This window comes from Schistocerca nitens, chromosome 3 (assembly GCF_023898315.1).
Source record: "Schistocerca nitens isolate TAMUIC-IGC-003100 chromosome 3, iqSchNite1.1, whole genome shotgun sequence".
Lineage (NCBI taxonomy): Eukaryota > Metazoa > Arthropoda > Insecta > Orthoptera > Acrididae > Schistocerca > Schistocerca nitens.
This window is the reverse complement of record NC_064616.1, coordinates 729,988,101-730,014,917: the sequence shown is the minus strand read 5'-3', so window position 1 is coordinate 730,014,917 and position 26,817 is coordinate 729,988,101. Positions and strand designations below refer to the sequence as shown.

The 26,817-nt window shown below is 43.5% G+C and overlaps 1 protein-coding gene across 1 annotated transcript in view; it reads left to right on the top strand.

Moving 5' to 3' along the window:
- Positions 1–26,817, top strand: part of LOC126249408 (plexin-B) — a 1,292,451-nt gene that overhangs the window by 1,151,755 nt on the left and 113,879 nt on the right. The window contains exon 7 of the mRNA XM_049951062.1: positions 19,384–19,749. Within this exon, the coding sequence (XP_049807019.1) occupies positions 19,384–19,749 (366 nt within the window). The remainder of the gene's footprint in view (positions 1–19,383; positions 19,750–26,817) is intronic.

The following is a 26,817-nucleotide window of genomic DNA, read 5'->3' as shown; positions in this document are numbered from 1 at the left end:
TTTGACATTCGGAGTAAAAAGTTGATGAGTGAAATTTCTCGAGAAGATCTTGCCGCAACGAAAAACGCCTTTGTTTTAATGACTGCCGACTAGACCTGAAGATCTACAATGCAAATTGAAACCGGTTGTCGGTAAATAAAAAGTTGCTATCCAGATGGTGTGTGTTTGTTTATTTTCGTTACTATTTGCCACAAAGAGTTCCTGTATGCCGAGATGCACGCTATGCTCTTAGCCATTCCTACACATTCTTCTTTCCTCAGTTTTTGCTGCTGTTCTGATTTTTTAAGAATCGTACAATTATATTTTTTCCCGAGTACCAAGACGCTAAAAAGATAACCTATCTTAATAAGAAGTTACTGTGCGCTGGTCTTCATTCCGAAGACTGGTGCGGTACAGCTTCCCACGCTAGTCTGTCCCGTAGATCCTTATCATATCTACATAACTACTAGAACCGACATCCATTTGAACGTGTTCACGTAGTCGAGTATTGGTCTCCCTCCACAGTTTTCACTCTCCCTCCTCCTTCCACACGCTCTTCCCCTCCATTATGAAACTGAGGATTCTTTGATGCCTCAGGATGTTATATCAACCGAGCCATTCTTTTAGTGGAGTTGTACCACACATTTCTTTCCTCCCCAGTTCGATTCAGTACCTTCTCATTACTTATTCAATTTACCCATCTAATCTTCCCGGCGTGTACTACTGATGGAAGGTTCTCCGGTTTCAGGGCGGGTGGCAGCGTTAAGATACCGCTAAGCTTCGACGAATGCCATGTTCATCATTTCTTATGACACACGTCTAAATGTCGTGGTATATTAACCCTACCTTCTGGCTGGAAACCGGAGAGCTTTGCATCACCTTCGGTAAAGACTTCCTAACAATTAAATTTACATTGGATGTTAACAGACTTCTCTTTTCCAGAAATATTTTTCTTGCTATTGCCAGTGTTTATTTTATATCCTTTCTATTTCGGCGCTTGTTTGTTGCTTTGCACTCCAAATATCACAACTCACCTACTGCTTTTACTGCCTCAGTTCCTCATCTATTTGCCTCGGTATCTCTTGATTTTGATTCAACTACATTCCATTACCATTGTTTTACTTTTGTTGATGTTCAGCTTACAACCTGCTTTCAAGACATTAACCATTCCGTTCAAACTGCTCTTGCAAGTCTTTTGTCGTCTCTGACAGAATTACAGTGTCATCAGCAAACCTTGATGTTTTTATTTCTTGACCCTGAATTTTAATTCCTTTCCAAATTTCTACTTGGTTTCCTTTACGAATTACTCAGTGTAAAGATTGAATAACAGCGGGGACAGTCTACAATCCTGTCTCAGTCCCTCCTCAGCTATTGCTTTCCTGTCGTGTACTCTCTTATAACTGCAGTTTGGTTTCGATTCAAGTTGTACAGAACCGTTTGTTCCTTACATATCATAATATCAAAGAGCGTACTCTAGTCAACATAGTCAAAATATTTCTCTAAATTAGCACACGATACATTTTACATAAGAGCGACAAATCCCCCTCTATCATTTCTGGCTACTGAAGATTTCATACAGGCCCAGTGGAGTGCTTCTTAATAAGACGGTAAATCAGTTGGAAAGGCAACTGTTAGAGACCCTGATAAACGTTCCAGGAGGGACTGTTTCACTGTCACTGATGCATTTGCACCTGGACATAGCAAGGAAGCGTAAAGAAAGGCTAGATTTTTACATCTCGTCAGCATCGTCGTCAGCAAATACGGTGCTCAGTAAGAGAAGAATGTTGGAAGAAACTGGCATCAACCAAAGTAGCTGGAGAGGGTTTGAATCCCGCTCGTCGTCGCGTGGCGCCCCAACGTGGACGCCGTGCAAGCTTCTACATCGTTCGTAATTAACCACTCTGATAGCGTTGTAGTATATAAGGCACATCTGGCAATTCGACGCCTGGAACAGTAGCTCACTAAATGCCAGTTTCAGTCAAAGCCTACCGCAGAATTCCGATATTATTATTCCAGTAACAGATCGAAGTAATATTAAAACGCGAATGACTCGTTGCAGGTTATACGCTTATTAAAACAGCTATGCTAAACACAATCAGAGAGTAATTGGTCCATTATTCGCAGCAGTAAATCTGCTATATTGCCGTTCTCTGATGAAACCATGTTATCGAGGCAGCTGGGACAGCGTGCTAATCGCGGTGCGGACGTTGCTGACCGACTGTGCGATGTTGCAAATACTTTCCTACGAACTGAACCAAGCGTTGAAGAGGAACTTTTATTTAGGGCCTGCCGTGGTTCTCCAGTTGCTTTCGAATGACAGGTGCAAGGACGGTCTAAGAAGCCGAAAACCATTCCGCAAAGAAAAAACAATATTTTGCATGCCAGCAAGGCAAGCGTTTGTTCATTTTAAGTGAGCTCAGAACTGGAAATCCCTATTTTGAATTTTACGACAAAAATTGTATACTTTGATACCCTTTAAGTTGTAAAAGGTTCACTTTTAGCTCAGTTGCAAAATTGCTCAGCTTGGCCTATATGTAGAGTGTTGCAAAATAGCGCTCGGGCTATTGTGACTCTTGCTCCGTCACACTAAAATACTCGTCACACTCTACGAACGATTATGTTTTAGTTCGGTCATGTTTAGCTCGAAGTGGCGATCTGTAGTGTTTATTCCGCAGTTCGTGGTCTAGTGGCTAGCGTCACTGTCTCTGAATGACGGGTCCCCGGGTTCGATTCCCGGTCGGATCGAGGATTTTCTCCGCCCGGGGACTGGGTGTCTGTGTTCTCCTCATCATTTCATAATAATTTGGGAAAATGTCGAGATTGCACAGTGAAAAGATGAGGAATTTGTACGCGCTTTGATAACCGCGCAGTTGAGCGCCCCACCAACCAAATATTATCAACATTATCTGTCGTGATTACTTACGAGAAGAACAATTTCTTGGCCGATATCTCTATAAAATACTTTATTCTGAAATGCGAGTAGGCTGTGTGTATCCCTTAGTGCCTGGCGTGCCACAATATCCACTAGTTTACTCATGTTGAGCTCGAAGGGGTGATCTGTAGTGATTACTTAGGAGAAGAGTGACTGTTGGATTATTTGTTTAACAGTTTGTAGCACTTCTTGTAATTTTATTACTGATCTGAAGATGGTGGCTTAGCTTTACCGAAGCCGGTTATCTACAATAAAGTATTTATAGCGATCCCAGCTAAGAAGTTCTTCTTCTCTTCAATAAAAAAGAACGAATATGTGGTGGTGCCATATACAGACGACCTAACAGATAACCAGTTCTACTGACTTTGTTGATCATCACCGTAATTATTCTTTACTGACGTCTACGTCGACGCAATGTTACATTACAGATATGGAAACTAAAATAAAAATCGTCATTTTTTCTGTTTTCCGTCTTTCCCTTGGTTGCTTTAAATTCTTGGAGGTATGTACCGTCTATGCAACCAATTGAAGGCGGTTTCTTTGTTACCATACGCGTTTCGCTTCATTATTTGGAAAGCACCATAAGTACAGTTCTACAAAAGGTGATTTTAGTCTAAAACATCAAGAGAAAGACACGACAAAATGTAATATAGCAGTATATTATATCTACAACATAATACGTTTATTGTATGTAAAAAGGAAACATGTATTACAGGCCCCTGATCATAAATGAAGCGAACCGCGTACGGCAACAAGCCTTCAATTCAGAATGAGATTTTCACTCTGCAGTGGAGTGTGCGCTGATATGAAACTTCTTGGCAGATTAAAACTGTGTCCCGGACCGAGACTCGAACTCGGGACCTTTGCCTTTCGCGGGCAAGTGCTCAAGCTAGAGTCTCGGTCCGGCACACAGTTTTAATCTGCCACGAAGTTTCAAGCCTTCAATTGGTTGCATAGACGGTACATACAACCAAGAATAAAACAAAAATCTCTTCAGTAAAGATACATACTGGTCGTCGCGACCCAAGCATGCCTTCTTATCGAAATGACTCAATTGTTCCTACGTGATCGACAAACTGTCTGGCGTTCTACTGTTTGGTTTGCGCACCCCGTGCATTTCCGGCGACCACGTGCCTGTGATTTATTATATAGAAATGTCTTTACATTCAATATCATTTACTTCACATTTTCTAAAATGAGACAATCGTGAAATTATAGGAGATCTGAATCGCGGTCAGAATGTAAATTTTTAAACTTCACACCAGCACCTCACTTCGCGTCTTTCCAGCCTTCAGTTGCTGAAATGGAGACTACGGTCAACTTTCCTGAAACATAAGAAGCGCTTGCTGATTTAGGTTTCCACTTACTTGAGACTTTCATGTTGTTGTTGTTGTTGTTGTGGTCTTCAGTCCTGAGACTGGTTTGATGCAGCTCTCCATGCTACTCTATCCTGTGCAAGCTTCTTCATCTCCCAGTACCTACTGCAACCTACATGCTTCTGAATCTGCTTAGTGTATTGATCTCTTGGTCTCCCTCTACGATTTTTACCCTCCACGCTGCCCTCCAATGCTAAATTTGTGATCCCTTGATGCCTCAAAACATGTCCTACCAACCGATCCCTTCTTCTAGTCAAGTTGTGCCACAAACTTCTCTTCTCCCCAATCCTATTCAATACCTCCTCATTAGTTACGTGATCTACCCACCTTATCTTCAGCATTCTTCTGTAGCACCACATTTCAAAAGCTTCTATTCTCTTCTTGTCCAAACTGGTTATTGTCCATGTTTCACTTCCATACATGGCTACACTCCATACAAATACTTTCAGAAACGACTTCCTGACACTTAAATCTATACTCGATGTTAACAAATTTCTCTTCTTCAGAAACGATTTCCTTGCCATTGCCAGTCTACATTTTATATCCTCTCTACTTCCACCATCATCAGTTATTTTGCTCCCTAAATAGCAAAACTCCTTTACTACTTTAAGTGTCTCATTTCCTAATCTAATCCCCTCAGCATCACCCGATTTAATTTGACTACATTCCATTATCCTCGTTTTGCTTTTGTTGATGTTCATCTTATATCCTCCTTTCAAGACACTGTCCATTCCGTTCAACTGCTCTTCCAAGTCCTTTGCTGTCTCTGACAGAATTACAATGTCATCAGCGAACCTCAAAATTATTACTTCTTCTCCATGAATTTTAATACCTACTCCGAATTTTTCTTTTGTTTCCTTTACTGCTTGCTCAATATACAGATTGAATAACATCGGGGAGAGGCTACAACCCTGTCTCACTCGTTTCGCAACCACTGCTTCCCTTTCATGCCCCTCGACTCTTTCATATAAAATATTTAATCGGACGATATACTAAAGTTGTTACGTTCTGCGAATTCTCCAACATTTCGCAGACAAGTGAGCTCAAGTTTTGGGATTGTCATTGCCTAAAGATTTTTTAAAGCTTTTTCAGATGTAACAGGCATGCACATGTAGCTATAGCCGTTAGAAATAGAAAAATATCTTTCACACTGGCCAGAAGAAGAAGAGAGAGAGCGAAAACAAATCTGGTATTTTCCATTAGCTCAGTGTTGTGACACAGGTTCTACGCGAAGTTCTGAAAACACATGTTCTCAAACGTGAGAAGACTGTTAGGAGCGACAGCAGTAGTGGAACGGGTAGGCTCGGGGTGAAAAAAGGAAACTTTGATACTCTCCTATGGCTGTCGTTTTGCTGAAACAATTCTCATGAATAAAGTCGACCGACCATATGACGCACCCGGACGAGGATGATTCAGCAGAGACTACACTTTTAAAGGCTTGAGGAAAGAAATATGTCACCTGAAAAATAGCAGCAGTGCTCGTACACAGCTAACTATTTTCCTTCCCTCGTTTCCGTTGATCTAAAACAAAGGAGATGGCCAGTGGGATGCAGAAACGACGTTGGTCAAGTTCAAATTACTAAACTGTGTGTACTCAGGGTTTTTGGAGAATAAAGGATCATGGACCATGATATTGCATAGCAAACTGCCCTAATTTAGAAACTTTCTAACGTAATGAAACAGGTGTTGGCCTTTCGAGAGCAGATTTCTTCTATCTGGTCCATCCGAATACTCTTCACTTCCTGACCTTTACATGCAGTCCGTTAACACGTCTCACTTATATTTATAGATTTCCGAAAAATAGAGTGAAGGTTTGATGCGACCTGTTAAGTGTGCTCGGATTGCTCAGATGGTAGAGTGTACCCGCCAAAGGCGGATATATGGCTTCCAAACCCAGTGCGGTACACAGTAGTAATCTGTCAGTTAGGTTTATTTCAGGGCACAGCATTTTATGCTTGCGTACCGATATCTTCTAAAAATAAGGTCACGCGAACATGAAATTCATGTCGCAGTGTTTGACATTTTAACGGGCTTTGTAATTTCCACCTAGCCCTACGAAAGTGTTGCTCTGATCGTTTCTGTATACGAAGTAATTAACTGCATGTGTGGAAACGACACATGTCAATACTTCTGTTCGTTGATTTGTGTCATTTGCTTCCAAAAGGACTCGCGTCGTACATTAGGTCTGAAACAATTATAGAGAGAAAAAGCTATTTAGTATGGTGAAAGCTGTCTATCAGCCTCCATGGTAGACAGCTGTCATGCGTTCAGAAAAACACTACTTTGAATTTGCTTCATTTACACAGTACGCTTTTATGAATGTAGGTCCTGCCTAAACAATGTCAAATCTTTTCCTAGCAGTACGAGTCTCAATCAATTTTCTATTAGCTTTGTACGCAGATTTTTCTTCCATTTGTTCTGGAAGCGGAACGAGATAACAGTAGTATAAAGAAGCAAACAATACCTGTTTTCGGTCTCCAAAAATAAATTTTCGTTTGTTAATAGGATGGGATATATTCGTTTTCACGGAGTATGATCATTTTGGAATAGTGTGTTTTATGTTCAAACTATTTGTTGCTGTTACTAGCTAAAAAAATTAGATATTTTGTTTTACTATCGTACGCAATACTCATCATTTGCAGTAAATCAAAGACCCTTACGAATATATGAAATATGTCACGCTAAAGAAAAATCACTGGTTTCCAACAGCCAACAGATAATAACAAACTTATAACAAATAATTTAGGTAGAACGGAGAAAAATAAAGAAAAATGTAAGGCAATATTGCTTACTGTTTGCAGTACAACTCCTGATGAGTAACGGAGAGGCGCTACTTTTGAACGCCGTCTCAGGCAGATCGACACTAGTTTTCTATCGCCTAACAGCGGACGAGGTATCGCACTGGAGGATTGAGGTACAAATCCCTGTCTGGCCCTCCAGCTTTGTGTTTCCAGATTTTACTCTATATAACTAAGGTGAATGTTGGAATGGTTCCTTTCAGCAAGCCACTGCTTACTTCCTTCTGCACACTTCTCCAATCCGAGTGTGTGCTCCTTCTCTAATTACCTCGATGTCTACGAAACTTCGTATTCCAACTAACGACCTACCCCCTTTTCGCACGGGATCATGACCGGACGATGCTTCTGGCGTAGCAGTAATAGATTATACAGGATGTCACAGGAGGAACAGACAATATTCAGGGCTATGACACGAACGATAATTTGAAACAAACAATTTCGTATGGACATATGCTCCATTCCCAATGGGTTCCGAGACCGAACACATTTAATGTACATTGTTATTTTCTTCTGTATTATTCACTATATTGTCATTGTTTAGAATCTACCTCAGAAGTGTAGAGGAAGTAGAGACGAACAGTTTCATACAAGACACATTTTCTCGCTCTCTTCACGCAAACTATTAGTCCGAAAGGAAAGATGTACAGCTCCTTTTTATAGGAAATTGAATTTAGTTTAATTTTGTACTGCGACACGTTTTCGCTAATGGCCGCGGTTTCCAAATTATTAAAGAAAAACGTAGGAAAGTAACATTAAATTGGTTCTATCTCGGAAACCATTCGGAATAGGGCACAAGACCAAATGATGTTTTTTGCTTCAGATGAGCGTTCGTGTCATATCCCTGAACATTGGCAATTCCTCCTGGGAGTGACTGAGATTAGCCTACTCATACCAACAAAATATGCGGCAGGGGACTTCAGTTTATAATAAGTGTAGATATTCCTTTCTTCCTTCGGTGTGGCACTCTGGCTCAATAGGCTGCAGCGAATTTTATACACGCACTTGAAATTTAATTTTAATAGTATGTCAAGAACTGTATCCGACCACCATAAGAAAAGAAGAAAGTTATGACACAGAAATAGGATGAAGAAATTTATCTTGCATGGTAAAAGAATCCTGTGCTGAAAAAGAAGAATGCAAAAAATTGTGGGTAGATGCCAGACTTCTATCACTTACCTCTTTTTTCACCTCTGGCAATGATTTGTTAATGTGAAAAGTTCCAGCGTGCTCCGTGGTTCAGAGTCCACTATAAACTGTAGGTCCACACCCCCCTCTTCCCTCTCCCAATAACTAGCTGGGTAACGTAGTTTAAAGATCAGAGGAATGCAAGCGCATACTACTCGTAGTTGAGGACAGCTTTCCTTAGTTGTCCGCCTCAGCACGGAGGATTGCTAACCAACAGGGCACGGATTCGATTCTCAGGCGCGTCGGAGATTTTCCCTGCTCGGGGATTGGGTGTTGTATTGTCCTTTACGTTTGTATCGTCATATTTCACGTTCGACTATTGAGATCGCTCTATAGGCACGACCTGAAAGCCAATGAATGCCAATTAGGTACGGAAATTATTCCTCAAACTAAAGCATCGCCGTTTCTTTCAGTTTTGGTAAAACTCTCCTAAATTGTATTATAATGACTTGGCTTTAGAAAGGACGTATAAGAAAGAATGGGGGCGTATTGGCTTTTTGTATTATCATACTCATCTACGGAAAGCGCGCACTTAGTCTATTTCATGAGATAATAAAATGAAATGTGTACCTTCGTAGAACGTTGTGAAAGACCCGAAATCGTCGAAGACGATAAAAACTTTATAACCTAATTAGTTGCAGGTTGCAGCAAATTCGTCCTCAGTAATATGACACACAGTCATGTTATTCCATTACCGTTAAGGGTAAAAAATCGTGGAAATCTTGTTTACAAGGAGCGGTGTAAGGGGAATTGGAAATTAAATGATAGCAGAAAACATTCTCACTGTCCAGTTTACTGAATGTGTAATACACGTAAATGTCAACGGCCTTGCCGCAGTGGTCTGAAGTTAAGCACCTTCGGGCTTAGCTAGCACTTGGATGGGTCACCGTCCGGGTCTGCCGAGTGCTGTAGGCAAGCGGTGTGTACTCAGCCCTTGTGAAGCCAGTTGGGGAGTTACTTGATTGAGAATTAGCGGTACCGTTCACCAGAACTGACAACGGCCGGAAGAGCGATGTGCTAACCACATGCCCCTCCGTATTCGCATTCGGTGACGCCTGAGGGCTAAGAATGACATGGCGGCCGTCGGTGCCTTCGAGCCTTCAAAGCCTATTCGGACAGTATCTGTTTGTTTGTTGTTTTTTTTGTCATAAATATAACGGTGTTCAATGTGAACTAAGTGGAATTTGATTGCTGGTCAAGGACTCACGTCGTGGTGGATTGACGTTGAACATTCATATGACTAACATGGCCGTTTACAGTGAGCTGACCAGCCGATTCTCTTTATTGCTATATGTTTTTGTGGTCTTCAACCAAAAAAACTGGTTTCACACAGCTCTTCACGCTAGACTATCCTGTGCAAGTGACGTCATATCTTCAAAATTACTGCAACTAACATATGTTTGAATCTGCTCTCTCTAATCAAGCTGTAGCCCCCCTCTACACGAGCGAGTGAGGTGGCGCAGTGGTTAGCTTACTAAAGTCGTATTCAGGAGGACAACGGTTTAAACCGCAAGACAGCTACGGTCGCAGGTTCGAATCCTGCCTCGGGCATGGATGTTTGTGGTGTCCTTAGGTTAGTTAGGTTTAACTAGTTCTAAGTTCTAGGGGACTAATGACCTCAGCAGTTGAGTCCCATAGTGCTCAGAGCCATTTGAACCATTTTGACAACGGTTTAAAATCCGTCTCTCGTCATCGAGATTTAGTTTTTGCTTGATTTTCCTAAATCGCTCCAGGCATGGTTCCTCTGCAAAGGCATTGCCTATTTCCTTCCCCATCCTTGAAATAGTCCGAGCTTGTGCTCCGCCTTTAATGACTTCGCTACTTACTGGAAGTGAAACCCTAATCTTCCCTGCTTCCCTCTAAAACGTTTACCCCCACCATTCCCAAATTGCTAATTCCTTTATACCTGTGGGTGTGTTCTATCAACCGGTCCATTCTTTTAATTAAGTTTTGCCAAACATATGTTTTCTCCCCAGTTTGATTAATATCCTTTCATCATTTATCCAGTCTACCCTTGTAGTCTTCAGCATTATTGTGTAGCACCACATTTGAAAAGCTTCTATACTTTTTCTCTTCGAACTGTTTACCGTCCACGTTTGACTTCTCTACAAGGTAGATTTCAGACAAGTACCCTCAGAAACGATTTCCTAACATTTAGATTATTATTCGATATTAACAAATGTCTCTATTTCAGAAACACGTTTCTTGCTATTGCCAGTCGGAATTTTATATCCTCTCTGCTCGGCTATCGACAGTTACTTTGCTGTCCTATTAGCAAAAATTATCTACTGCTTCTGATGTCTCATTTCCTAAACTAACTCTCTTTGCATCGCCTAATTTCATTCAGCTACATTGCCTTTATTTTGCTTTCCTTGATGTTCACCCTATAACCTCATTTCAAGACACGATCCATTCCGTTCAGCTGCTATTTCAAGCCCTTTGTCGTGTTTGACTGAATTACAATGTCGTCGGCAACCCTTAAAGTTTTTATTTCTTCTCCCTGGAAATTAATTCCTTTTACAAAGTTCTCCTTGGCTTCCTTTATTGCTCTGTTCAATTTAGGGACTGAATAATTTAGAAGATTGGCTACAACCATGTCTCACTCCCTTCTCAAATACTGCTTCCATTTCATGTCCTTTGACTCTTAAAACAGCATTTTCGTTCCTGTTTAAGTTTCATATACCCTTCTCATCCCAGTATTTTATCCCTTCTACCTTCAGAATTTGAAAGAGTGTATTCCAATCAACATTGTCAAGTTTTCTTTAAATCTACAAACGCTATAAACGAAGGTTTGCCTTTTTTAGCCTAGTTTTTAAGATAAGTCGTAGTGTATAGCCTCCGAATTCTTATATTTCTTCGCAACCTATACGGATCTTCGCCGACGTCATTTTCTACCCTACCTTTAATCCTTCTGTGTGAAGGTCTTGTCAATGTGTTGTATTGTATTAAACCGGGGACCTAGAAACGACGGAGAGGCTTCGTCCCGCCGTAGCCCTAAGTGGTTCATAACCCCACAACAGGTCACAGCAGTCCACCCACCCCACCGCCGCCCCACACCGAACCCAGGGTTATTGTGCGGTTCGGCCCCCAGTGGAGCCTCCCCCCCCCTCTCCCTCCCCCCAGGAACGTCTCATACCAGCCGTCTGTAACCCCAGATGTTTGCGTGGTAGAATAATTATGGTGTACGCGCGCGTATGTGGAAACTGTGTTTGCGCAGCAATCGCCGACACAGTGTAACTGAGGCGGAATAAAGGTAACCAGCCCGCATTCGTCGAGGTAGAGGGAAAACCGCCTTAAAAACCATCCACAGGCTGGCCGGCACACCTGACCTCGACATTAAACCGCCGGTCGTATTCGTACCGGGGACCGGCACGCCTTCCCGCTGGGGAAGCAGCGCGTTAGACCGCGCGGCTAGCCGGGCGGGCAATGTGTTAATGTAAGTCGTGAATATGTTTTTTTATAAGCAGCAGTGTAATAAGATTGGAAAGAAGATCATATGGATAACGTTCTTGGCGTCGAGTTTAGATGATCTGTAATACCTGTATAGGTGTTTAATGTTAAGTGATGGGAGAGTGGCATTAGAGTGCTGGTCAAGGAGTTGTACTGTGACGGACTGACGTTCAGCGTTCATACTCGTAACATGGCCGTTTAGTATGTGCTGCTCAGTCAACACTTTGCTAGTGCTGTACAAGGTGTCTAAGGAGTATCTCATATTCCTACCGGAGGTAGTAGTGGTCAAAGCTGAAACAAAACTTCCTGTAATGAAATGGCAGAAAACCAATACCTGCTGAGATATGGGCCACTCTATCGTCTCATTCCCATCTGTCTCTCAAACAGAAGTAGACGCTCTAAGCAGCGCTGCATATTGTTAGCGCGCATCCTGACACGTTCTCAGCCCTTCTTCATAGTGAATAACACACTCCTTCAAATACACCTGGCTCCATTCGGGTTGAGTCATATGAATTGGTCGCACTCTCCTGATAGTCGATGAGTTGGACATGCATCAGTGCCTGTAATTGGCCCCATAGACAGAAATCCAACGGATTCAGGAGCTCCTCGACCAATTTATTGTCTATCAAACGTTGTGGTGAGGTACTGTAGCACGATGCGTAGATAATGGGGCGGTGTCCCGACTTGCATAAACCACAGTTACTGTATTTCTATGACGATAACGTTATCCAATAGCGCTGGTAATTCATCGCCCGGAAATCGGTGATACAAAACACCTGTTAATCAGTTTGGTAAAATATATTGCCCTACGAGCCTTACTCGACCATTCCCTCCCGTACGTTGATACTGAAACGAAGCTGATGCCTCACTTCCATGACTGCTCGAGCATTTGCATCTGCACACACTTGCGTATTGCGGTAAATTATAATGCCGCCTCTTGTGAATCCTGCTCCGTCTGTAAATAAAATCCAGGCTGCCAAGTGAGGATCTTCAACGGACCTTATCTCAGCAATCACTAACGTCGATTTGCTGTAGGATTTTGGAACATATACTGTATTCGAACATTATGAAGTATCTCGAAGAAAACGATTTATAGGCACATAGTCAGCACGGTTACAGAAAATATCGTTCTTGTGAAACACAACTATTTCTTTATACTCATGAAGTAATAAGTGCTATCGACAGGGGATGTCAAATTGATTCCATATTTTTAGGTTTCCAGAAGGCTTTCGACACCGTTCCTCACAAGCGTCTTCTAACCAAACTGCGTGGCTACGGAGTATCGCCTCAGTTGTGCGACTGGATTCGAGATTTCCTGTCAGAAGGGTCACAGTTCGTAGTAATAGACGGAAAGTCATCGAGTAAAACAGAAGTAATATTCGGCGTTCCCCAAGGAAGTGTTATAGATCCTCTATTGTTCCTGATCTATATTAACGACATAGGAGAGAATCTGAGTAGCCGTCTTAGATTGTTTGCACATGATGCTGTCATTTACTGTCTTGTAAAGTCATCAGATGATCAAAACGACTTGCAAAATGATTTAGAAAATATATCTGTATGGTGCGAAAAGTGGTAATTGATGCTGAATAAGGAAAAGTGCGAAGTTATTCACGTGAGTACTAAAAGAAATCACCTAAATTTCGATTACGCGATAAGTCACACAAATCTGAAGGCTGTAAATTCAGCTGTATTTACTTAGGGATTACAATTATAAATAACCTAAATTGGAACGATCACATAGATAATATCGTGGGTAGAGCAAGTCAGACTGCGATTCATTGGCAAAACACTTAGAAGGTGCAACAGGACTACTAAAGGGACTGCTTACACCACGCTTGTGCGCCCTATTCTGGAGTATTGCTGTGCGGCGTGGGATCCGCATTAGGTGGGAATGACGGATGACAGAGAAAAAATACAAAGAAGGGCAGCTCGTTTTGTATTATCGCGAAATAGGGCAGATAGTGCCACTGACATGATACGTGAATTGGAGTGGCAATCATTAAAAAAAGGGCGTTTTTCGTTGCGACGGGATGTTCTCATGAAATTTCAATCACCAGTTATCTCCTCCGATTGCGAAGACATTCTGTTGGCACCCACCTACATAGGGAGAAATGATCATCGCGATAACATAAGAGAAATCAGGGCTCGCACAGAAAAATTTAAGTGCTCGTTTTTCCCGCGTGCCGTTCGAGAGTGGAACGGTAGAGAGACAGCTTGAAGGTAGTTCATTGAACCCTCTTCCAGGCACTTTATTGTGAATTGCAGGGTAATCACGTATACGTAGATCTACTGGCTTCTGGACGTATCATTGTAGGAACTATTCTTCTGGTTTTGACCAATACTACTTCCTGTAGGAGTATATCACCCTTCCAGAATGAGATTTTCACTCTGCAGCAAAGTGTGCGCTGATATGAAACTTCCTGGCAGATTAAAACTGTATGCCGGACCGAGACACGAACTCGGGACCTTTGCCTTTCGCGGGCAAGTGCTCTACCAACTGATCTACCCAAGCACGACTCACGTCCCGTCCTCACAGCTTTACTTCTGCCAGTGCCTCGTCTCCTACCTTCCAAACTTTACAGAAGCTCTCCTGCGCACTTGCCCGCGAAAGGCAAAGGTCCCGAGTTCGTGTCTCGGTCCGGCACACAGTTTTAATCTGCCAGGAAGTTTCATATCAGCGCACACTCTGCTGCAGGGTGAAAATCTCATTCTGAAAACATCCCCCAGGCTAAGCCATGTCTCCACAATATCCTTTCTTTCAGGAGTGCTAGTTCTGCAAGGTTCGCAGGAGAGCTTCTGTAAAGTTTGGAAGGTAGGAGACGAGGTACTGGCAGAAGTAAAGCTGTGAGGACGGGGCGTGAGTCGTGCTTGGGTAGCTCAGTTGGTAGAGCACTTGCCCGCGAAAGGCAAAGGTCGCAAGTTCGTGTCTCGGTCCGGCACACAGTTTTAATCTGCCAGGAAGTTTCATATCAGCGCACACTCTGCTGCAGGGTGAAAATCTCATTCTGAAAACATCCCCCAGGCTAAGCCATGTCTCCACAATATCCTTTCTTTCAGGAGTGCTAGTTCTGCAAGGTTCGCAGGAGAGCTTCTGTAAAGTTTGGAAGGTAGGAGACGAGGTACTGGCAGAAGTAAAGCTGTGAGGACGGGGCGTGAGTCGTGCTTGGGTAGCTCAGTTGGTAGAGCACTTGCCCGCGAAAGGCAAAGGTCGCAAGTTCGTGTCTCGGTCCGGCACACAGTTTTAATCTGCCAGGAAGTTTTATATCACCCTTGTTTCTAACACCCTGTACACTACCCCTACCCTGTAAGTTGGAACTATGTGTACTGTTGTTTTCACGATCAGTAAAGTAGACAGTTATAGGAGGTTGACAAAATGATTGAAACAGCAGCCGGCCGGAGTGGCCGAGCGGTTCTAGGCGCAACAGTCTAACCACGCGACCGCTACGGTCGCAGGTTCGAATCCTGCCTAGGGCATGGATGTGTGTGATGTCCTTAGGTTAGTTAGGTTTAAGTAGTTCTAAGTTATAGGGGACTTATGACCACAGATGTTGAGTCCCATAGTGCTCAGAGCCATTTGAACCTTTTTTTTTTTTTTTTTTTTTTTTTTTTTTTTTTTTTTGCTAAAATTCATCCTCGTGCTCACAAAACCTGGGCGGTGGTAGCTGTGTCAACAGGGGCGCGGCCGTCTTGGGACACAGCGTTACCATTGGGGAACAAACATTGCACTAAAGGATGCGTCTCATCAGCCAAAATGGCCACATATTCCTTGCAGAATAACCATGGAGCCCATGGGGTATCACGATATTGCCCAAATCATCACCAAACGCCCACCATGTTTCGCTCTTGGGAACTAAACCTGGCCACAAGTTGAAAACAGTGTGAAGTAAGACTCAACCAACCAAATGACTTTCTTCCATTGATCCATAGTTCAAGTTTCATAACTTCGGCGCCAAGTTCCCCGCTTACGGCATTTTCACCCCTGATGAGTGGCAGCAGAATTCCAGCTCGCCGTGAAATTCCCTACTTCTGGAGCTCCCTATATGTTGTTTTAGTGCCGACAGAGTTCGCGAGTGCGGCAGTCAGTTCTGCTGTGACTTTTGCGGCTGCCGTCCTCTTATTTTTCGTCACAGTCCTCTTCAGTTCACTCGACATGCTCTTTCGTGCACGTTGTGGCTTACAAGGGGAGGCCGCGACGTTGGGATCACGGATTTACTTCAAACTTTGTACACCTTTAGTAGACCATTAGAACAACATCATGTGCGCGTAGTAAGGTGCATTACACTGGCAGTTCCGAGAAATTCGCAAGAGAATTTTTACGCATCTGGTATGTGGCTTACGTATCTGTGCGTAGATGACGAACGTTAGACTTCATGGTGGTCTAACGGTTAGCGTTCGACGTTTGTAAAACGAACGTGTATGAGGCGACGTTGCGACTCCCGCTCAGACTTAATTATTAATCTATTTTTCATCACGGGTCATATTTTTTAATTTATATGACATTTGAGGGGTAATAATAAAAAACATTTGTATTTGCATGAAGTTTTAGTGAATTTCGTGTTATATGACCCCTTACTATCTTTAATGAAATTTAATTATTACAACAAACATATTTATAACTGTCGACAAGGAAACGATGAAACGCATTCTGATTTATACGACGACATCTTTACCGATGACGCAGGTCTTTCAACTTGCAAAGTTAAAGTCATACCTCGAAAAATGTACTCCGATTTGCCAATCATACGACATTTATTTCTGTCGACAAGTAAAAAACTATATCAGTGGCATCAGATCGGTTCATTTCTGATTGACAAAGAACGAGAAGTTGCTTCTCGTGAAGATGCTGTTAAAATCCGTTCCATCGTACATCACCGATTGTCAGCACCTATATTTGCCAAACTGTTGCGTTACGCGTAGTTTGCACGCAAACTATCGGAAGAAAGAGAAATTTTTCAAAATGGCAACGATATGTGTTTTCCCTTAGAAACTCTGAACATTCCCTGTAAATGCGGGAAAACTGCGTTCGCTCGATGTAGCAGATGCCGTTTCAGTTTATGTTTTCCATGTCTATATGGCAAATACCATCCTGCAATGTGTGATGTCGAGAGCACATCCGACGAGTAATTGTACATTACTCTTGTAGTCTGGCATATTGTGACTCACGGTATTACTGATAGTGAATAACATCATTCGCATCATTATACATAGAGGTTTCACTTGTGCTTTCCAAACCTGTCCCTCGTCCTTGAAAATTTAATTAAACATGGTTCAAATGGCTCTGAGCACTATGGGACTTAACATCTGAGGTCATCAGTCCCCTAGAACTCAGAACTACTTAAACCTAAGCAACCTAAGGACATCACATACATCCATGCCCAAGGCAGGATTCGAACCTGCGACCGTAGCCGTCGCGCGGTTCCAAACTGAAGCGCTTAGAACCACACGGCCACTACGGCCGGCGAGTAATAATCAAGTCTGAGCGAGAGTTTCACCGTCGCCTCAGATATACGTTAGTGATAATCGAACCCTCGCCTCATCCACGACCTTCTCGTGACGCGTGAACACTAATGACTTTACGACAATGACTTCTTACGTCCGTCACCTTCGTACCGATACATCAGTTAAACAATAAACGCGAAAAACTTCTCTTGCGATTTTCTCTGAATTGCTGGAGTAGTGCACCTTAACGCTGTGGCCGAGCGGTTCTAGGCGCTTCAGTCCGGAACCGCGCTGCTGCTACGGTCGGCGGTGGTCTAGCGGTTCTAGGCGCTCAGTCAGGAACCGCGCGACTGCTACGGTCGCAGGTTCGAATCCTGCCTCGGGCATGGATGTGTGTGATGTCCTTAGGTTAGTTAGGTTTAAGTAGTTCTAAGTTCTAGGGGACTGATGACCTCAGATGTTAAGTCCCACAGTGCTTAGAGCCATTTTAACCATTTTGTTGTTTTAATGGCCTACTAAAGGTGTACAAAGTTTGAAGTAAATCCGTGACCCCGACGTCGTGGCTTCTCCTTGTTAACGGCGATGTTTTTCCGCTTTCCCTATATGCTGTGCAAATCTTCGATGTTAGCCGAGCAGTCTGAGGCGCTGCAATCATGGACCATGCGGATGGTCCCGGCGTAGGTTCGAGTCCTCCCTCGGGCATGGGTGTGTGTATTTGTCCTTAGGATAATTTAGGTTAAGTAGTGTGTAAGCTTAGTAAATGATGACCTTAGCTGTTAAGTCCCATAAGATTTCACACACATTTGAACATTTTTTGAATCTTCTATGCGGTGCCTCTTGAATCGCCAAACACATCAGCTACCTTGATTACGGATTGACCGACCATACGAGCAGCAACAGTTTTCCCACGATGGAATTCACTTACAAGGTGACCTCCCCATCGCACCCCCCTCAGATTTAGTTATAAGTTGGCCCAGTCAATAGGCCTTGAAAAACTGAACACAGATAAATCGAGAAAACAGGAAGAAGTTGTGTGGAACTATGAAAAAAATAAGTAAAATATACAAACTGAGTAGTCCGTGGTTAGCGAGAGCAGCTACGGAACGAGAGATCCTAGGTTCAAGTCGTCCCTCGAGGGAAAAGTTTAATTTTTTATTTTCAGTTTATGTGACAAACTCTTTTGGCAAAAATGGCTCTGAGCACTATGGGACTCAACTGCTGTGGTCATAAGTCCCCTAGAACTTAGAACTACTTAAACCTAACTAACCTAAGGACAGCACACAACACCCAGCCATCACGAGGCAGAGAAAATCCCTGACCCCGCCGGGAATCGAACCCGGGAACCCGGGCGTGGGAAGCGAGAACGCTACCGCACGACCCAAACTCTTATGTTTTCATCACTTTTTTGGGAGTGATTATCACATCCACAAGAAAACCTAAATCGGGCAAGGTAGAAGAATCTTTTTACCCATTCGCTAAGTGTACATGTTAGGTGGGCCGACAACATATTCCTGTCATGTGACGCACATGCCGTCACCAGTGTCGTATAGAATATATCAGACGTGTTTTCCTGTGGAGGAATCGGTTGACCTATGACCTTGCGATCAAATGTTTTCGGTTCCCACTGGAGAGGCACGTCCTTTCGTCTACTAATCGCACGGTTTTGCGGTGCGGTCGCAAAACACAGACACTAAACTTATTACAGTGAACAGAGACGTCATTGAACGAACAGACAGATCATAACTTTGCGAAAATAAAGAAAGTCAAATTTTCAGTCGAGGGAAGATTTGAACCGAGGACCTCTCGTTCCGCAGCTGCTCGCGCTAACCACGGGACCACGGCGCTCCTGAGCTCACATTCTCCTTGATGTTGCCTATGTTGCGCATGTTTGTATATTTTGCTTATTTTTTTCATAGTTCCACACAACTTCTTCCTGTTTTCTCGATTGATCTGTGTACAGTTTTTCAATGCCTATCCACTGTGCCAACTTATAACTAAATCTGAGGGGGGTGCGATGGGGAGGTTCCCTTGTTAGATTTGGTGTAATGCATTCACAGCTACACAGAGGTCTGTTCTCACCAGGACGTATTGAGGACATCGCAGAGGCGCCTCTCGTGGTTCAGATACAACAGTGCAACCTGGAGGCTCGACTAGCATCTGCATTTCTTGCAGTGTTTGCATATTTTTTGTTCAGCCCCTGCAGCTGATCTGTGCATGTCTACAGGTGGAGCTGACAATCCGCACGCTGCCCGAGTTGCCGGCGGGCGCGCAGTACCGCTGCGTGTTCGGCTCGTCGGAGCCGATCGACGCGACGGTGACGGCGTCTGGGCTGTGGTGCCGCACGCCCGCAGTGGCCGGCCGGCCCACCATCCCGGAGGGGCGCGATCACGTGCTCGTGCCACTCTCGGTGCGCTCCTCCGAAACTAACAAGGACTTCGTCAGCCGCAACTTCGCCTATTTCGACTGCTCGCGCCACTCGACGTGCGCCGACTGCGTGCGCTGCCAGTGGGCTTGCAGCTGGTGCGTCTACGAGAACCGCTGCACGCACAACGCGACCGCCTGTCAGCGCACTGTCATCAGCGGCGAAAACGTGAGTGCTGCTACGCGCTGCGCAGCGAGCTACAAGCCGACACTGGATCTGGCGCATTCCAATATCGCAAACGGAGAAAAGACATCCCGTTTCGAACTGCGGATCGACTCGGGCCGGCAGTACTCGTAACCACAACGAAAAGGTTTTGATTTTTTATTTCCAGGCGGTGATCACACAAAATTTCTCGTCGGACTATAGCTTTCGGTCTATAATGACCGTCTTCAGATCTGTCAGGAACAAGGAAGCAAAATACAGAGTGTCCGAAAAGTCTTTCCCTGAATGAGAATTTCACTCTGCAGCGGAGTGTGCGCTGATATGAAACTTCCTGGCAGAGTAAAACTGTGTGCCGGGCCCAGACTCGAACTCGGATTTCCCTCTTATCGGGAGCAGTTGCTTTACCATTTTTTTTAATGATGAGGGCAACACAAACACCCAGTCCCCGGGCAGAGAAAATCCCCAGCCCGACGGGGAATCGAACCCGGGACCCAGTGATCCAGAATTTGGCTATCCGAGCACGGCGCAGGGCCAGACCCAAACTCGACGTTTTTGAGATTCCCGATTCTCTCGCAATTTGTCTGCTGCTGGTGTGCGAATTAGCCGCGACAGCACCTAAAACACCTACTTGGGCATCATCATTTGCAGGCGTGGTTGACGTTCCACATGTGGCTGAACACTTCCTGTTTCCTTAAATAACGTAACTATCCGGCGAACGGTCCGGACACTTGGATGATGTCGTCCAGGATACCGAGCAGCATACATAGCACACGCCCGTTGGGCATTTTGATCACAATAGCCATACATCAACACGATATCGACCTTTTCCGCAATTGGTAAACGGTCCATTTTAACACAGGTTATGTATCACTATGCAAATACCGTCCGCTCTGGCGGAATGTTACGTGATACCACGTACTTATACGTTTGTGAGTATTACAGCGCCATCTATCACAAAGCGAAAAAAAGTGGTCCAACTAAAACATTCATATTTCATTACGTACTACACGAATATGTAATAAAAATGGGGGTTCCTATTTAAAAAAAACTCTGTTGATATCCGTTTGACCTATGGCAGCGCCATCTAGCGAGCCAACCATAGCGCCATCTGGTTTCCCCCTTCAAGCTAGACGAGTTTCGTTCTTTGCAGTTTTTTTCGTTTGATGCTTATTTCGTGAGATATTTGGCCCGGTCACTATCAATGGACCACCCTGCTCGCAGGAGAGCTTCTGTAAAGTTTGGAAGTTAGGAGACGAGGCACTGGCAGAAGAAAAGCTGTGAGGGCGGGGCGTGAGTAGTGCTTGAGTAGCTCAGTTGGTAGAGCACTTTCCCGCGAAAGGCAAAGGTCCCGAGTTCGAGTCTCGGCCCGGCACACAGTTTTAATCTCCCAGGAAGTTTCAAAGTCTTTCCCTGATTACATAAATTAATAACTCAGGCTAGAAGTAAGATACAAATATGAAACTGGTGTCTAATTGTTTACAAACTATCAAATTTTTTTTCACACATCAGCAAACTTCCACATGAGCACCCTTGGTAGCACGTAGCACATCTAGGCGATATTCAATTTCCGTCCACACATTAGCCAACATCACTGGAGGGATCGATTCAGCGACTGTGGTTATCCGTTGCCGCGGGGTTTCAAGATCTGGTACACGTGTTCGGTAGACCTCGTCCTTGACATAACCCCATAAAAAGAAGTTTAATGGCGTTATGTCAGGAGAGCGTGGAGGCCAAACCGTTGGACCATCACGACCAATCCATCGCCCAGGAAATGTTATATCGAGGTAGGCACGGACGTCCAAACTCCAATGAGGCGGTGCACCGTCTTGCTGAAACAAGACATCGGGGTGATACTGAAGCAGCTGAGGAACAGCATACAGTTGCAACATGTCCAGATACAATGCGGATGTAATGGTAGCCTCAGCGAAGAAGAATGGCCCAATAATTCGATCGTGCAATAGCGCGCACCAAACATTCACCTTTGGACTGCCGCTGGTGCATTCCATGACCTCGCCAGGGGGTTGTGAGCCCCAAATGCGCACATTATGGCGACTCACTACTCAACTGACAAAAAAGGTCACTTCGTCGGGAAAGGCAATTCGTCTGAGATAACCATCATCGTCCTCAATACGTGATAGCATTTCGACCGAAAAGTAATAGTGACGTGTAATGTCATTGGGCAACAAGGCCTGAACGATTTGCACTTCGTATGCACGACACAATAAACGTTTGTGAAAAAAAAACTTTGATAGTTTGTAAACAATTAGACACCAGTTTCATATTTGTATCTTACTTCTAGCCTGAGTTATTAATTTATGTAATCAGGGAAAGTCTTTTGCCGGCCGGTGTGGCCGTGCGGTTCTAGGCGCCTCAGTCTGGAACTGCGTGACCGCTACGGTCGCAGGTTCGAATCCTGCCTCGGGCTTGGATGTGTGTGATGTCCTTAGGTTAGTTAGGTTTAAGTAGTTCTAAGTTCTATGGGACTGATGACCTCAGAATTTGAGTCCCATAGTGCTCAGAGCCAGAGCCATGGACGATAAATAGTTTGGACAAGAAGAGAATAGAAGCTTTCGAAATGTGGTGCTACAGAAGGATGCTGAAGATTAGATGGGTAGATCACATAACTAATGAGGAGGTATTGAAGAGAATTGGGTGAAGAGGAGTTTGTGGCACAACTTGACTAGAAGAACGGGTCCGCTGGTAGGACATGTTCTGAGGCATCAAGGGATCACCAGTTTAGTATTGGAGGGCAGCGTGGAGGGTAAAAATCGTAGAGGGAGACCAAGAGATGAATATACTAAGCAGATTCAGAAGGATGTAGGCAGTAGTACGTACTGGGAGATGAAGCAGCTTGCACAAGGTAGAGTAGCATGGAGAGCTGCATCAAACCAGTGGTTCAAATGGCTCTGAGCACTATGGGACTTAACTTCTGAGGTCATCAGTCCCCTAGAACTTAGAACTACTTAAACCTAACTAACCTGAGGACATCACACACATCCATGCCCGAGGCAGGATTCGAACCTGCGACCGTAGCGGTCGCGCGGTTCCAGACTGTAGCGCCTAGAAACGCTTGGCCACACCGGTCGGCCATCAAACCAGTCTCAGGACTGAAGACCACAACAACAACAAATCATGACGCAATGAAAATGTACTAATTTCACATATATAGAAAATATTAGCTAAAAATATGATGAAATGTACCTGACTAAAACAAGCTCAGCCTAATATGACGAAGCCAAGGTGGCATCGACAAAAGATGTAAACAGAATTAGCTTGCCATCGTCGAACAGTGATAATAATACAATGGAAACCAGGCCACAGCGCCGGGACATCGTAGCTACTGTTCACAGAAAACTGTGGTGCAGTTGCGATGCAAAACATGTTTGCGACAAACTCGTCAGGGCTTGCTACTGTACACATATACAGGGTGTCCCAGGAGGAATAATCAATATCCAGGGATATAACAAGAACGATCATTCCATGCAAAAATGTCTAGTAAACATGAGCTCTAGAATGCATAACTTAAGCGCTATGAGTACCGCTTCATCTTCGATGCTGTGAAACAAATCTCTTCTACTACAATATCTTTGCTTTCACTGTCTTGATAGGTGGTAGTACGAACCATAACAGGAAAAAAAGACCCGTAAACATGGGCTCTAAAGGGTGTACCTTAAGTGGGTTTTCTGGTCTAGAGGTCCGATTTTTACCTCATTTTCAATAATTTCTTTTTTTGAGGTGAAATCAAAAGATAAGTCAAACAATGCTTATATCCTTTTATTCACCTGTAGTTTACCTGCGTTAAAAAGTTTTTTGTCCAAAAATATTAAGGGGTTATTAAGCAAAATGGCGCCGAAGATCGTAATGTACGCCGTGTACCGGTAGGCGGGTGGTCCTGGTTTACGTAACTGGGTGGTCTGAAACAGACCAAGCCAAAAAATTATTAAAATTCATGAGTGTAGCTAAGGTCAGAACCTCTGAAAAGTGAAAAAATCTTGTGCTATTTGGACAAAAGTAAGAAAAATCGACTTTGTTTGGGCATTCAAATGTACATAAAAAAATCGATATTTTGAAAATGGTTTAACTTTTAGAGGTTGCGACCATAGCCAGTTCAATTCTCTACAAAAATAGCTAAGCGACATCACAATCGGCAGAGCAGTTTTTCGGCAGTCCAAACACCCAACAAAGAAAATGTGACTTTTAGGAAATCACGTTAAAAGTTTTGGAAACTTTTTTTTTTTTTTTTTTTTTTACCACCACCCGCCTGCGATGCCTAGAGCATATAGTACGCCTTCCTAAATCTATTAAATCTCGTTCGCGTGCACCGCTTCCTCCCGGACATCAGATCTGACTTCTTTACTGGCCGTAGACGCGCAGTGCTCTGAGCGTACAAGGCGGTCCGCGTTGCCCTTTCTGCATAATTCGAACGCTTTGTTGCAAAGTTGAATGACCATGACATTCATTGGCTGTGCGAGTCCCATGAAGCCGTCGTTGAAGATGACTGTAGCCAAATTGTGTGCACTGGGTGTTGTGTGATGTCCTTAGGTTAGTTAGGTTTAAGTAGTTCTAAGTTCTAGGGGACTGATGTCCATAGATGTTAAGTCCCGTAGTGCTCAGAGCCATTTGAACCATTTGATTGCCTCCGAGTGCCGTCCGTAGGCGCTCGACGACGCGGGACTGCCGGTCCGATGATCGTGTATTTCGACTGTATTCGTTAGTTTACGAGCTAAACGGTTTCGTCCACATGTTTTCCATAATATAAGGTATCGGAATATGCAATAAAATAATCGATTTTTTGAAATTTCGGCTATAAAACCCCCTTAGGAGCTATGGACACACTTTCATCTTCGGTGTTGTGAAACATATCTCTTCTACTGAACAAATGCTCATAGCTCTTGAGGTATGCATTTTAGACCCATGTTTACTGGGCATTGTAAAGTGAAGATACAGAAGCTGTGTAAGCACAGAAAATGTAACAATCACTGTTGTAACCACGTCTTGACAGGCTAGAATGACAATAAAATATTTGTCTCTCCCTGTGCGGGAATCACGAAATGTGCGAGCGTAAGAGTTGTGGATTCCGTGACATATGGAAGTTTGGGTCAGTCCTAGAAGTGTGCTCGGACAGCCGAAGTGGTTAAGGCTGCCGCTCGCGATAAGCTGGAAATCCGGTTTCGAGTTCCGGTGCGGCCCAATTTTCGTTTGTCACAAACAGTTGACGTTAATCCGGATTCGCAAAACTCGAATCTCTTTCGTAATAATTACCACACTGTAAACGTCAGAACAGTGTCTGAAGGGCATTTTAATGTGAAGATACAAACACTGTATAAACACAGACATTGTAACCATCATTGATATCGTTGATCTATTTAAATCAGGCGGTGTTGAAGGAAGTAGATTAGGAATGAGACACGAAAAATAGTCGGTGAGTTTCTCTATCTGGACAGCAAACTAAATGGCGATGGCAGAATTATAGGAGATACAAAATGCAGATCGACAATAGCAAGACAAATGTTTGCAAAAAATGAGAAATTTGTTAACATAGAATACAAATTTTAATGTTAGGAAGTCTTCTCTGTAGGTATTTTTCTGGGATATATTTTGTAAGGAATTGAAATGTGGGCAAGAAGCGATTCTGACAAGAATAAAATAAAAACTTCTGAAATGTTGTGCAACAGAAGAATACCGAAGGTTACCTGGTTCAACAGAAGAATACCGAAGGTTACCTGGTTATATCGGCTAACAAATAAGTACTGAATAGAATTGACTAAAAGAAGAAACTGGTTGGTGGGTCACATTCTTAGGCATTAAGGAATTGTTGATTTAGCAACGGAGAGAATTGTGCTGGCAGAAGTTGTAGAGGGTGACCGAGGCGTGACTACAGTAAGCAGGTTCAAATTGATGTAGATTGCAGTTGTGCAAAGATGGAGAGGCTTCCACAGGAAAGACCAGCATGGAAAGCCGCGTCAAACCAGTTTTCGGACGACGACAACAAGTTATGATTAGATATTGCTGTGCTGTCCTCTGCACTTAAGTTCTTATACTGAAAGTTTTTAAAATAAAAGGGAGAACCCACTGTTGATGGTGCAGCGTAACGAACACATTATGGTGTGCAAACACTGATAAAACTTTGAGCTATGGCCGAGACATTCGTCCTGAAGAATCAGCAACTTTACTGATATTTAAAAAATTCTCGTCTATTTTTCAATCTCAGTTGCACGTTTTTAATTACACGAGATGTTTCGATTACTCTGGATCACCTTCATATCGAAGAGTTGTGTCAGCAATCCGTTTTGTCTGCTCAGAATCTCATATCACAGTACTCCGATATGAAGTTCTGAATACGAAGATGGGTTGCTGGCGCAACTGCTTAAATCTGAGGTTATGAACAGACAAGACAGGAGTTTGACGTAACTACTTCGATCTGAAGATGATCCACAGTGATCGAAACATGTCACGTAATTAAAAATGATGTGCTACTGAGACTGAAAAATAAATGGGAATTATTTTAAACTACGAGTATTGCTACACCGATCCAATATGATCGAGCTTAGTTTTAGAGAACTTTCCCAGTAAGAATCCGTCTACCGTTTCCTTTCCCCAGAACTGGAGTCACGTATTGATGCAGCGTTATATCGTTCCGAGCTGTCTCCAGCCGGGCATCAGACCTGCGTGATTGATTAGACTGTCTTAACGCTGATGCCGCGGTGACATGCAAGTAAATACATGTCTCGAGCAACCAATTTGTCTTAACAACTGTTTCATGTGAGGCTCGGGTATCGTATTTTTTACTTCGACTTGCGTGTGCGGGCATGTGAGTAAATCTCCAACCAATCTCTCTTGTTGTCGCCAGTTAAGCATAAGGTCTTACCAAAACAATGTTGTTCGTTACTATTTGTCCGCCAGTTTTGGCGCTAATTGCGCTTAGAGAACTATGCTTGTGTCGCGCGATAAGTAACTTATATGTCTTTATCACCGTCCTCAGTTTCCAATTTGCCTGTGTCTTAGTATAGTTTTGGAGCCGGTTTTTTATGACTTTGGTGGGGGAATCCGCTTGCAGTTATTCATAAATGTCTG